This window comes from Oncorhynchus keta, unplaced genomic scaffold, assembly GCF_023373465.1.
Source record: "Oncorhynchus keta strain PuntledgeMale-10-30-2019 unplaced genomic scaffold, Oket_V2 Un_contig_8544_pilon_pilon, whole genome shotgun sequence".
In the NCBI taxonomy this organism is placed as follows: domain Eukaryota; kingdom Metazoa; phylum Chordata; class Actinopteri; order Salmoniformes; family Salmonidae; genus Oncorhynchus; species Oncorhynchus keta.
In genome coordinates, this window is record NW_026290111.1 from 48030 (window position 1) to 61461 (window position 13432).

The window sequence follows — 13432 nt, forward strand, 5'->3', positions numbered from 1 at the left end:
AGAGAGTCATTAGTCTGGACAGCCTGGTCCCACAGCAGAGAGAGAGAGAGGCATTAGTCTGGACAGCCTGGTCCCACAGCAGAGAGAGAGAGAGAGTCATTAGTCTGGACAGCCTGGTCCCACAGCAGAGAGAGAGAGAGAGTCATTAGTCTGGACAGCCTGGTCCCACAGCAGAGAGAGAGAGAGGCATTAGTCTGGACAGCCTGGTCCCACAGCAGAGAGAGAGAGAGTCATTAGTCTGGACAGCCTGGTCCCACAGCAGAGAGAAAGAGAGAGGGTCATTAGTCTGGACAGCCTGGTCCCACAGCAGAGAGAGAGAGAGAGTCATTAGTCTGGACAGCCTGGTCCCACAGCAGAGTGAGAGAGAGAGAGTCATTAGTCTGGACAGCCTGGTCCCACAGCAGAGAGAGAGAGAGAGAGAGAGAGAGAGAGAGAGTCATTAGTCTGGACAGCCTGGTCCCACAGCAGAGAGAGAGTCATTAGTCTGGACAGCCTGGTCCCACAGCAGAGAGAGAGTCATTAGTCTGGACAGCCTGGTCCCACAGCAGAGAGAGAGTCATTAGTCTGGACAGCCTGGTCCCACAGCAGAGAGAGAGAGAGTCATTAGTCTGGACAGCCTGGTCCCACAGCAGAGAGAGAGAGTCATTAGTCTGGACAGCCTGGTCCCACAGCAGACAGAGAGTCATTATAAAAATTGTTTGACTGTAAATCTTCTGAGGGTGAAGTATACACAATTTTCCACATGAAGCCCTTTGATGTTGTGAGAGTGGTCTAGGTCTGTGGCCCTGTAGCGATGAGCAACAACCAGGGGCCAGGGAGAGTGGTCTAGGTCTGTGGCCTTGTAGCAATGAGCAACAACCAGGGGAGAGTGGTCTAGGTCTGTGGCCCTGTAGCGATGAGCAACAACCAGGGGAGAGTGGTCTAGGTCTGTGGCCCTGTAGCGATGAGCAACAACCAGGGGAGAGTGGTCTAGGTCTGTGTCCCTGTAGCGATGAGCAACAACCAGGGGAGAGTGGTCTAGGTCTGTGGCCCTGTAGCGATGAGCAACAACCAGGGGACAGTGGTCTAGGTCTGTGGCCCTGTAGCGATGAGCAACAACCAGGGGCCAGGGGAGAGTGGTCTAGGTCTGTGGCCCTGTAGCGATGAGCAACAACCAGGGGAGAGTGGTCTAGGTCTGTGGCCCTGTAGCGATGAGCAACAACCAGGGGAGAGTGGTCTAGGTCTGTGTCCCTGTAGCGATGAGCAACAACCAGGGGAGAGTGGTCTAGGCCTGTGGCCCTGTAGCGATGAGCAACAACCAGGGGAGAGTGGTCTAGGTCTGTGGCCCTGTAGCGATGAGCAACAACCAGGGGCCAGGGGAGAGTGGTCTAGGTCTGTGGCCCTGTAGCAATGAGCAACAACCAGGGGAGAGTGGTCTAGGTCTGTGGCCCTGTAGCGATGAGCAACAACCAGGGGAGAGTGGTCTAGGTCTGTGGCCCTGTAGCGATGAGCAACAACCAGGGGAGAGTGGTCTAGGTCTGTGGCCCTGTAGCGATGAGCAACAACCAGGGGAGAGTGGTCTAGGTCTGTGGCCCTGTAGCGATGAGCACCAACCAGGGGAGAGTGGTCTAGGTCTGTGGCCCTGTAGCGATGAGCAACAACCAGGGGCCAGGGGAGAGTGGTCTAGGTCTGTGGCCCTGTAGCGATGAGCAACAACCAGGGGAGAGTGGTCTAGGTCTGTGGCCCTGTAGCGATGAGCAACAACCAGGGGAGAGTGGTCTAGGTCTGTGGCCCTGTAGCGATGAGCAACAACCAGGGGAGAGTGGTCTAGGTCTGTGGCCCTGTAGCGATGAGCAACAACCAGGGGAGAGTGGTCTAGGTCTGTGGCCCTGTAGCGATGAGCAACAACCAGGGGAGAGTGGTCTAGGTCTGTGGCCCTGTAGCGATGAGCAACAACCAGGGGAGAGTGGTCTAGGTCTGTGGCCCTGTAGCGATGAGCAACAACCAGGGGAGAGTGGTCTAGGTCTGTGGCCCTGTAGCGATGAGCAACAACCAGGGGAGAGTGGTCTAGGTCTGTGGCCCTGTAGCGATGAGCAACAACCAGGGGCCAGGGGAGAGTGGTCTAGGTCTGTGGCCCTGTAGCGATGAGCAACAACCAGGGAGAGTGGTCTAGGTCTGTGGCCCTGTAGCGATGAGCAACAACCAGGGGAGAGTGGTCTAGGTCTGTGGCCCTGTAGCGATGAGCAACAACCAGGGGAGAGTTGTCTAGGTCTGTGGCCCTGTAGCGATGAGCAACAACCAGGGGAGAGTGGTCTAGGTCTGTGGCCCTGTAGCGATGAGCAACAACCAGGGGAGAGTGGTCTAGGTCTGTGGCCCTGTAGCGATGAGCAACAACCAGGGGAGAGTGTGAGTTAGGCCTGTATCCCAAATAACCAGGGAACAATGTGAGTTACGCCTGTATCCCAAACAACCAGTGGAGAGTGTGAGTTAGGCCTGTATCCCAAACAACCAGGGGAGAGTGTGAGTTAGGCCTGTATCCCAAACAACCAGGGGAGAGTGTGAGTTAGGCCTGTATCCCAAACAACCAGAGGAGAGTGTGAGTTAGGCCTGTATCCCAAACAACCAGGGGAGAGTGTGAGTTACTCCTGTATCCCAAACAACCAGGGGAGAGGGTGAGTTACGCCTGTATCCCAAACAACCAGAGGAGAGTGTGAGTTAGGCCTGTATCCCAAACAACCAGGGGAGAGTGTGAGTTAGGCCTGTATCCCAAACAACCAGAGGAGAGTGTGAGTTAGGCCTGTATCCCAAACAACCAGAGGAGAGTGTGAGTTAGGCCTGTATCCCAAACAACCAGAGGAGAGTGTGAGTTAGGCCTGTATCCCAAACAACCAGGGGAGAGTGTGAGTTAGGCCTGTATCCCAAACAACCAGGGGAGAGTGTGAGTTACTCCTGTATCCCAAACAACCAGGGGAGAGTGTGAGTTAGGCCTGTATCCCAAACAACCAGGGAGAGTGTGAGTTAGGCCTGTATCCCAAACAACCAGGGGAGAGTGTGAGTTAGGCCTGTATCCCAAACAACCAGGGAGAGTGTGAGTTAGGCCTGTATCCCAAACAACCAGGGGAGAGTGTGAGTTAGGCCTGTATCCCAAACAACCAGAGGAGAGGGTGAGTTAGGCCTGTATCCCAAACAACCAGGGGAGAGTGTGAGTTAGGCCTGTATCCCAAACAACCAGGGGAGAGTGTGAGTTAGGCCTGTATCCCAAACAACCAGAGGAGAGTGTGAGTTAGGCCTGTATCCCAAACAACCAGGGAGAGTGTGAGTTACGCCTGTATCCCAAACAACCAGGGGAGAGTGTGAGTTAGGCCTGTATCCCAAACAACCAGAGGAGAGTGTGAGTTAGGCCTGTATCCCAAACAACCAGGGGAGAGTGTGAGTTAGGCCTGTATCCCAAACAACCAGGGGAGAGTGTGAGTTAGGCCTGTATCCCAAACAACCAGAGGAGAGTGTGAGTTAGGCCTGTATCCCAAACAACCAGGGGAGAGGCCTGTGAGTTAGGCCTGTATCCCAAACAACCAGGGGAGAGTGTGAGTTACGCCTGTATCCCAAACAACCAGAGGAGAGTGTGAGTTACGCCTGTATCCCAAACAACCAGGGGAGAGTGTGAGTTAGGCCTGTATCCCAAACAACCAGGGAGAGTGTGAGTTAGGCCTGTATCCCAAACAACCAAGGGAGAGTGTGAGTTAGGCCTGTATCCCAAACAACCAGAGGAGAGTGTGAGTTACGCCTGTATCCCAAACAACCAGGGGAGAGTGTGAGTTAGGCCTGTATCCCAAACAACCAGGGGAGAGTGTGAGTTAGGCCTGTATCCCAAACAACCAGGGGAGAGTGTGAGTTAGGCCTGTATCCCAAACAACCAGAGGAGAGTGTGAGTTACGCCTGTATCCCAAACAACCAGGGGAGAGTGTGAGTTACGCCTGTATCCCAAACAACCAGAGGAGAGTGTGAGTTAGGCCTGTATCCCAAACAACCAGAGGAGAGTGTGAGTTAGGCCTGTATCCCAAACAACCAGAGGAGAGTGTGAGTTAGGCCTGTATCCCAAACAACCAGAGGAGAGTGTGAGTTAGGCCTGTATCCCAAACAACCAGGGAGAGTGTGAGTTACGCCTGTATCCCAAACAACCAGAGGAGAGTGTGAGTTAGGCCTGTATCCCAAACAACCAGGGGAGAGTGTGAGTTACGCCTGTATCCCAAACAACCAGGGAGAGTGTGAGTTACTCCTGCATCCTAAATGCCACCCTATCCTCTACATAGTCCATTATGGGCCATGGTCAAACGTAGTACACTTTATAGGGAGCAGGGTATCATTCGATACGTTACCTAAAACTTGGTAGCTAACGTAACACTCTATTTCTCTTGATAATAACCAGCCAAACAGCAAGGAGAGAATAACAGCTGTTAAATCTTTGACCGTTTGACCATCGATCTTCTGAAGTGCCTGAAGTGAACAACAACAACAACAACAACAACAACAACAACAACAAATCCACCAAAAATGAAGCAGTTTACCGTTGTGACCCAGTGTATTCTGGGTTTAGGTCATCGAGGCTTTTCGTGACTAGTTAAGTGCTACGACAGCTACAAAGCTTTCTGGGGAACAATCACCCCTACCGTTGTGACCCAGTGTATTCTGGGTTTAGGTCATCGAGGGTTTCCGTGACTAGTTAAGGGCTATAAAAGCTTTCTGGGGAACAATCACCCCTACCGTTGTGACCCAGTGTATTCTGGGTTTAGGTCATCGAGGGTTTTCGTGACTAGTTAAGTGCTACGACAGCTACAAAGCTTTCTGGGGAACAATCACCCCTACCGTTGTGACCCAGTGTATTCTGGGTTTAGGTCATCGAGGGTTTCCGTGACTAGTTAAGGGCTATAAAAGCTTTCTGGGAACAATCACCCCTACCGTTGTGACCCAGTGTATTCTGGGTTTAGGTCATCGAGGGTTTTCGTGACTAGTTAAGTGCTATAAAAGCTTTCTAGGAACAATCACCCCTACTGTTGTGACCCAGTGTATTCTGGGTTTAGGTCATCGAGGGTTTCCGTGACTAGTTAAGTGCTATAAAAGCTTTCTAGGGAACAATCACCCCTACCGTTGTGACCCAGTGTATTCTGGGTTTAGGTCATCGAGGGTTTTCGTGACTAGTTAAGTGCTATAAAAGCTTTCTGGGAACAATCACCCCTACCGTTGTGACCCAGTGTATTCTGGGTTTAGGTCATCGAGGGTTTCCGTGACTAGTTAAGTGCTATAAAAGCTTTCTGGGGAACAATCACCCCTACTGTTGTGACCCAGTGTATTCTGGGTTTAGGTCATCGAGGGTTTCCGTGACTAGTTAAGGGCTACAAAGCTTTCTAGGAACAATCACCCCTACCGTTGTGACCCAGTGTATTCTGGGTTCAGGTCATCGAGGGTTTTCGTGACTAGTTAAGGGCTACAAAGCTTTCTGGGGAACAATCACCCCTACCGTTGTGACCCAGTGTAGTCTGGGTTTAGGTCATCGAGGGTTTCCGTGACTAGCTAAGGGCTATAAAAGCTTTCTGGGGAACAATCACCCCTACTGTTGTGACCCAGTGTATTCTGGGTTCAGGTCATCGAGGGTTTTCGTGACTAGTTAAGGGCTATAAAAGCTTTCTGGGGAACAATCACCCCTACCGTTGTGACCCAGTGTATTCTGGGTCTAGGTCATTGAGGGTTTTCGTGACTAGTTAAGGGCTATAAAAGCTTTCTGGGGAACAATCACCCCTACCATTGTGACCCAGTGTATTCTGGGTTCAGGTCATCGAGGGTTTCCGTGACTAGTTAAGGGCTATAAAAGCTTTCTAGGGAACAATCACCCCTACCGTTGTGACCCAGTGTATTCTGGGTTTAGGTCATCGAGGGTTTCCGTGACTAGTTAAGTGCTACGAAAGCTTTCTGGGGAAAGTGCTGTACCATGAGTGGTCTGGGTCTTCCAGGGTCCTAGCTAGCTAAGTGCTGTACCATGAGTGGTCTGGGTCCTCCAGGGTCCTCGCTAGCTAAGTGCTGTACCATGAGTGGTCTGGGTCCTCCAGGGTCCTAGCTAGCTAAGTGCTGTACCATGAGTGGTCTGGGTCCTCCAGGGTCCTAGTTGGCTAAGTGCTGTACCATGAGTGGTCTGGGTCCTCCAGGGTCCTAGCTAGCTAAGTGCTGTACCATGAGTGGTCTGGGTCCTCCAGGGTCCTAGCTAGCTAAGTGCTGTACCATGAGTGGTCTGGGTCCTCCAGGGTCCTAGCTAGCTAAGTGCTGTACCATGAGTGGTCTGGGTCCTCCAGGGTCCTAGCTAGCTAAGTGCTGTACCATGAGTGGTCTGGGTCCTCCAGGGTCCTAGCTAGCTAAGTGCTGTACTATGAGTGGTCTGGGTCCTCCAGGGTCCTAGCTAGCTAAGTGCTGTACTATGACTGGTCTGGGTCCTCCAGGGTCCTAGCTAGCTAAGTGCTGTACTATGAGTGGTCTGGGTCCTCCAGGGTCCTAGCTAGCTAGCTGAGTGGTGTACTATGAGTGGTCTGGTTCTTCCAGGGTCCTAGCTAGCTAAGTGCTGTACTATGAGTGGTCTGGGTCTTCCAGGGTCCTAGCTAGCTAAGTGCTGTACTATGACTGGTCTGGTTCTTCCAGGGTCCTAGCTAGCTAAGTGCTGTACTATGACTGGTCTGGTTCTTCCAGGGTCCTAGCTAGCTAAGTGCTGTACTATGAGTGGTCTGGGTCCTCCAGGGTCCTAGCGAGCTAAGTGCTGTACTATGAGTGGTCTGGGTCCTCCAGGGTCCTAGCTACTAGCTAAGTGCTGTACTATGATTGGTCTGGGTCTTCCAGGGTCCTAGCTAGCTAGCTAAGTGCTGTACTATGACTGGTCTGAGTCTTCCAGGGTCCTAGCTAGCTAGCTGAGTGGTGTACTATGAGTGGTCTGGGTCCTCCAGGGTCCTAGCTAGCTAAGTGCTGTACTATGAGTGGTCTGGGTCTTCCAGGGTCCTAGCTAGCTAAGTGCTGTACTATGAGTGGTCTGGGTCCTCCAGGGTCCTAGCTAGCTAAGTGCTGTACTATGAGTGGTCTGGGTCTTCCAGGGTCCTAGCTAGCTAAGTGCTGTACTATGAGTGGTCTGGGTCCTCCAGGGTCCTAGCTAGCTAAGTGCTGTACTATGAGTGGTCTGGGTCCTCCAGGGTCCTAGCTAGCTAAGTGCTGTACTATGAGTGGTCTGGGTCTTCCAGGGTCCTAGCTAGCTAAGTGCTGTACTATGAGTGGTCTGAGTCTTCCAGGGTCCTAGCTAGCTAGCTAAGTGCTGTACTATGAGTGGTCTGGGTCCTCCAGGGTCCTAGCTAGCTAAGTGCTGTACTATGAGTGGTCTGGGTCTTCCAGGGTCCTAGCTAGCTAAGTGCTGTACTATGAGTGGTCTGGGTCCTCCAGGGTCCTAGCTAGCTAAGTGCTGTACTATGAGTGGTCTGGGTCTTCCAGGGTCCTAGCTAGCTAAGTGCTGTACTAACTATAGAGATTTAGGGGGGCTCAACCCAGCCAGTGTATCCAGAGCACCTGAGGAGAAGTTTATGTTACATAAAGCTCAGCTAAATAAGGTCAACAACAGCCACAGCCAGTACTAATGATTTTCAATGATAAGCAATTTCCCTCCGGACTGCTCCTTAATAGGGTTGTCATTATGGGTGAACCTATCGCTGAAGCCTTCGGCCGCTGTCGTCTGCTCTGCTGTACGGAGAAAACGCATTAGCACTAATGCCGACGTCGTGAGAGAGGAGATACATCTGTTTTCCTGACTGACTGCGTCCGAAAAGGGAAACCAATTCATCTCTATTGAGTCCAACAGAAGTGTTTTTGGCATGTTTATTGAGTCCAACAGAAGTGTAATTTGTCATGTTTACGGTGTCCAACATAAGTGTAATTTGTCATCTTCGTTGAGTCCAACAGAAGTGTTTTTGTCATGTTTATTGTGTCCAACAGAAGTGTTTTTGGCGTGTCTACTGAGTCCAACAGAAGTGTTTTTGTCGTGTCTACTGAGTCCAACAGAAGTGTTTTTCTAAAGTAGATGCCTCTTGCAGATGCCTTGTTCTGACTGTAAGCCCGAGGCAGAGCTCAAAGTGTCCCCATGGGAGTGGAGAGAGAGAGAGAAAGGCCCGGGGATGGGTTCTCACAGCGGGGCTGTGTGGTGGGGGTGTGACTGCCTACGGTGCAGCTGAGTTGTTCTACTACTCTACTGTTCTGTTCTGGAATCCAACGGAGGAGAATTCCACATTCTACATTCTACATTCTACATTCCACATTCTACATTCCACATTCTACATTCCACATTCTACATTCTACATTCCACATTCTACATTCTACATTCTACATTCCATCTGGCCTCCATTATGCCGATGATTCTAAAAATATATTGTAATGCTTTGCTTTTTAAAAACAAGCACGTGTAGCCCAATAATACCTCAGGAGAACTGATGGCATTGATGGTTAACTGCTTTGTTAAATGTTGTTAGAGTAGCTATATCTATAATACCTCAGGAAAACGGATGGCATTGATGGTTAACTGCTTTGTTAAATGTTGTTAGAGTAGCTGTATCTGTATATTTTCCCAGATGGAAATAACTGTCATAAAGTACCTCGTGCCCTTTACTCACGAAATACCTTCTGTGTTCAGTGTGTGGCAGTAGGGAGAGGATAGCAAAGAACACAATGTATATTTCCTTCTGGTCCTTCTGTGGCTCAGTTGGTAGAGCATGGCGCTTGTAACGCCAGGGTAGTGGGTTCATTTCCCGGGACCACCCATACGTAGAATGTATGCACACATGACTGTAGGGAGAGGATAGCAAAGAACACTATGTATATTTCCTTCTGTCTGTATAACATGTGTTAAAGGTCTGTTTCCTTCTGTCTGTATAACATGTGTTAAAGGTCTGTTTCCTTCTGTCTGTATAACATGTGTTAAAGGTCTGTTTCCTTCTGTCTGTATAACATGTGTTAAAGGTCTGTTTCCTTCTGTCTGTATAACATGTGTTAAAGGTCTGTTTCCTTCTGTCTGTATAAGGTCTGTTTCCTTCTGTCTGTATAACATGTGTTAAAGGTCTGTTTCCTTCTGTCTGTGTAAAATGTGTTAAAGGTCTGTTTCCTTCTGTCTGTATAACATGTGTTAAAGGTCTGTTTCCTTCTGTCTGTATAACATGTGTTAAAGGTCTGTTTCCTTCTGTCTGTATAACATGTGTTAAAGGTCTGTTTCCTTCTGTCTGTATAACATGTGTTAAAGGTCTGTTTCCTTCTGTCTGTGTAAAATGTGTTAAAGGTCTGTTTCCTTCTGTCTGTATAACATGTGTTAAAGGTCTGTTTCCTTCTGTCTGTATAACATGTTTTAAGGTCTGTTTCCTTCTGTCTGTATAACATGTGTTAAAGGTCTGTTTCCTTCTGTCTGTATAGCATGTTTTAAGGTCTGTTTCCTTCTGTCTGTATAACATGTGTTAAAGGTCTGTTTCCTTCTGTCTGTATAACATGGTTTAAGGTCTGTTTCCTTCTGTCTCTGTATAAAACGTTTTAAGGTCTGTTTCCTTCTGTCTGTATAACATGTGTTAAAGGTCTGTTTCCTTCTGTCTGTATAACATGTGTTAAAGGTCTGTTTCCTTCTGTCTGTATAACATGTGTTAAAGGTCTGTTTCCTTCTGTCTGTATAACATGTGTTAAAGGTCTGTTTCCTTCTGTCTGTATAAGGTCTGTTTCCTTCTGTCTGTATAACATGTGTTAAAGGTCTGTTTCCTTCTGTCTGTATAAAATGTGTTAAAGGTCTGTTTCCTTCTGTCTGTATAACATGTGTTAAAGGTCTGTTTCCTTCTGTCTGTATAACATGTGTTAAAGGTCTGTTTCCTTCTGTCTGTATAACATGTGTTAAAGGTCTGTTTCCTTCTGTCTGTATAACATGTGTTAAAGGTCTGTTTCCTTCTGTCTGTATAACATGTGTTAAAGGTCTGTTTCCTTCTGTCTGTATAACATGTGTTAAAGGTCTGTTTCCTTCTGTCTGTATAAAATGTTTTAAGGTCTGTTTCCTTCTGTCTGTATAACATGTGTTAAAGGTCTGTTTCCTTCTGTCTGTATAGCATGTTTTAAGGTCTGTTTCCTTCTGTCTGTATAACATGTGTTAAAGGTCTGTTTCCTTCTGTCTGTATGAAATGCTTTAAGGTCTGTTTCGTTCTGTCTCTGTATAAAACGTTTTAAGGTCTGTTTCCTTCTGTCTGTATAACATGTGTTAAAGGTCTGTTTCCTTCTGTCTGTATAACATGTGTTAAAGGTCTGTTTCCTTCTGTCTGTATAACATGTGTTAAAGGTCTGTTTCCTTCTGTCTGTATAACATGTGTTAAAGGTCTGTTTCCTTCTGTCTGTATAACATGTGTTAAAGGTCTGTTTCCTTCTGTCTGTATAACATGTGTTAAAGGTCTGTTTCCTTCTGTCTGTATAACATGTGTTAAAGGTCTGTTTCCTTCTGTCTGTATAACATGTGTTAAAGGTCTGTTTCCTTCTGTCTGTACAACATGTGTTAAAGGTCTGTTTCCTTCTGTCTGTATAACACGTGTTAAAGGTCTGTTTCCTTCTGTCTGTATAACACGTGTTAAAGGTCTGTTTCCTTCTGTCTGTATAACACGTGTTAAAGGTCTGTTTCCTTCTGTCTGTATAACATGTGTTAAAGGTCTGTTTCCTTCTGTCTGTATAAGGTCTGTTTCCTTCTGTCTGTATAAAACGTTTTAAGGTCTGTTTCCTTCTGTCTGTATAACATGTGTTAAAGGTCTGTTTCCTTCTGTCTGTATAACATGTGTTAAAGGTCTGTTTCCTTCTGTCTGTATAACATGTGTTAAAGGTCTGTTTCCTTCTGTCTGTATAACATGCTTTAAGGTCTGTTTCCTTCTGTCTGTATAACATGTGTTAAAGGTCTGTTTCCTTCTGTCTGTATAAAACGTTTTAAGGTCTGTTTCCTTCTGTCTGTATAACATGTGTTAAAGGTCTGTTTCCTTCTGTCTGTATAACATGTGTTAAAGGTCTGTTTCCTTCTGTCTGTATAAAATGTTTTAAGGTCTGTTTCCTTCTGTCTGTATAACATGTGTTAAAGGTCTGTTTCCTTCTGTCTGTATAACATGTGTTAAAGGTCTGTTTCCTTCTGTCTGTATAACATGTGTTAAAGGTCTGTTTCCTTCTGTCTGTATAACATGTGTTAAAGGTCTGTTTCCTTCTGTCTGTATAACATGTGTTAAAGGTCTGTTTCCTTCTGTCTGTATAACATGTGTTAAAGGTCTGTTTCCTTCTGTCTGTATAACATGTGTTACAGGTCTGTTTCCTTCTGTCTGTATAACACGTGTTAAAGGTCTGTTTCCTTCTGTCTGTATAAGGTCTGTTTCCTTCTGTCTGTATAACATGTGTTAAAGGTCTGTTTCCTTCTGTCTGTATAACATGTGTTAAAGGTCTGTTTCCTTCTGTCTGTATAACATGTGTTAAAGGTCTGTTTCCTTCTGTCTGTATAACATGTGTTAAAGGTCTGTTTCCTTCTGTCTGTATAACATGTGTTAAAGGTCTGTTTCCTTCTGTCTGTATAACATGTGTTAAAGGTCTGTTTCCTTCTGTCTGTATAACATGTGTTAAAGGTCTGTTTCCTTCGGTCTGTTTCTCTTATGTGGTTGAAATAGGAGCAGGTTTTTAACAATGCTGTTGAAGATAACACACCTCAGCAGATGGTTTCTAACTGCAGATTCACGTTCTGTCAGGATGCTGAAAGAAATTATAATTCTCCATTCCCTGTTTCTGAGTCTAAATGTAGCCTGTATCACTTTACTGCAAGACATTCTAATGACTTCTGCAGGTGTTAATATGAAGGCTCTGTGAGAGGTTGTTCTACTACTCTACTGTTCTATTCTGGAATCCAACGGAGGAGAATTCCACATTCTACATTCTACATTCTACATTCTACATTCTACAGTCAGTGTCCAGATGCCAGTTTCCATTTATCCCATCTGAACAGTAGGCTACGGTTTCCTTTGATGTGCCATAGGCCTGTTTGAAGTCCCCCGGTCTTGTGACTGTTGAATTTGTAAGGCTACAGCGCCTCACAATCATCACATCATGACACAACTGCTATCATCCTCTTCTACCTCGTCACCTAATCTTTCCCAAACATCACTGTTCTGGTCCTCCCTTTTCAACTCTCCATTTAACAGCTTTTCTATTCATTCACATTGTCCTTTTTGCCTTCGTGGTCTGATAACTTTTTTCTGTCCGTTCCCTTAAGCATTTGTTTCCTGTCAAGTTTTAATAAGCCCTAAAGTTTAGTTTTGTGCACTAATGCCAGATATCCTAAAATAATGTAAGAAAAACCATAACGTGGGCTATAGATATACATTATATTAATAATTCATATAAATAGCATCAGAATTATAGATTTAAAAATGTTTTTTTTTTAAGGTATTGTTTTTGTCTTTATTCAACGACGTCACCCACTCATCCACACAACGTTTCTTGACCCTAAACTCACTCGGCTTTAACCGCCCGGGACTGCGGGTTATGAGTCAACCCCGCGCGTCACTACTGAGGATTTTAATAAGGGGGAAATGACACTATTTAGCAACACATGGGCTATTCAGGAACACGTCCCAAATTACACTCTATCGACACCCTACACCCATAGGGATCTGGTCAAAGTAGTGTACTATATAGGGAATAGGGTGCCATAGGGCGCTGGTCTAAAGTAGTGTACTATATAGGGAATAGGGTGCCATAGGGCTCTGGTCTAAAGTAGTGCACTATATAGGGAATAGATTGCCATAGGGCTCTGGTCTAAAGTAGTGCACTATATAGGGAATAGATTGCCATAGGGCTCTGGTCTAAAGTAGTGTACTATATAGGGAATAGATTGCCATAGGGCTCTGGTCTAAAGTAGTGCACTATATAGGGAATAGGGCTCTGGTCTATAGTAGTGTACTATATAGGGAATAGGGCTCTGGTCTAAAGTAGTGCACTATATAGGGAATAGGGTGCCATAGGGCCCTGGTCTAAAGTAGTGTACTATATAGGGAATAGGGTGCCATAGGGCTCTGGTCTAAAGTAGTGTACTATATAGGGAATAGGGCTCTGGTCTATAGTAGTGTACTATATAGGAATAGGGCTCTGGTCTAAAGTAGTGTACTATATAGGGAATAGGGCTCTGGTCTATAGTAGTGTACTATATAGGGAATAGGGCTCTTGGTCTAAAGTAGTGCACTATATAGGGAATAGGGGCCATAGGGCTCTGGTCAAAAATAGTGCACTATATATAGGGAATAGGGTGCTATAGGGCTCTGGTCTAAAGTAGTGTACTATATAGGGAATAGGGTGCCATAGGGCTCTGGTAAAAAAAATAGTGCACTATATAGGGAATAGGGTGCCATTT

General features: G+C 46.6%; 1 protein-coding gene across 1 annotated transcript in view; it reads right to left on the minus strand.

Moving 5' to 3' along the window:
* Positions 1 to 2101: 2101 nt before the first annotated feature.
* The window catches only part of LOC127926866 (CUB and sushi domain-containing protein 3-like), a 59572-nt gene continuing 48241 nt past the window's right edge, over positions 2102 to 13432 (minus strand). The window contains exon 10 of the mRNA XM_052512525.1: positions 2102 to 2354. Coding sequence (XP_052368485.1) covers positions 2102 to 2354 — 253 coding nt within the window. The remainder of the gene's footprint in view (positions 2355 to 13432) is intronic.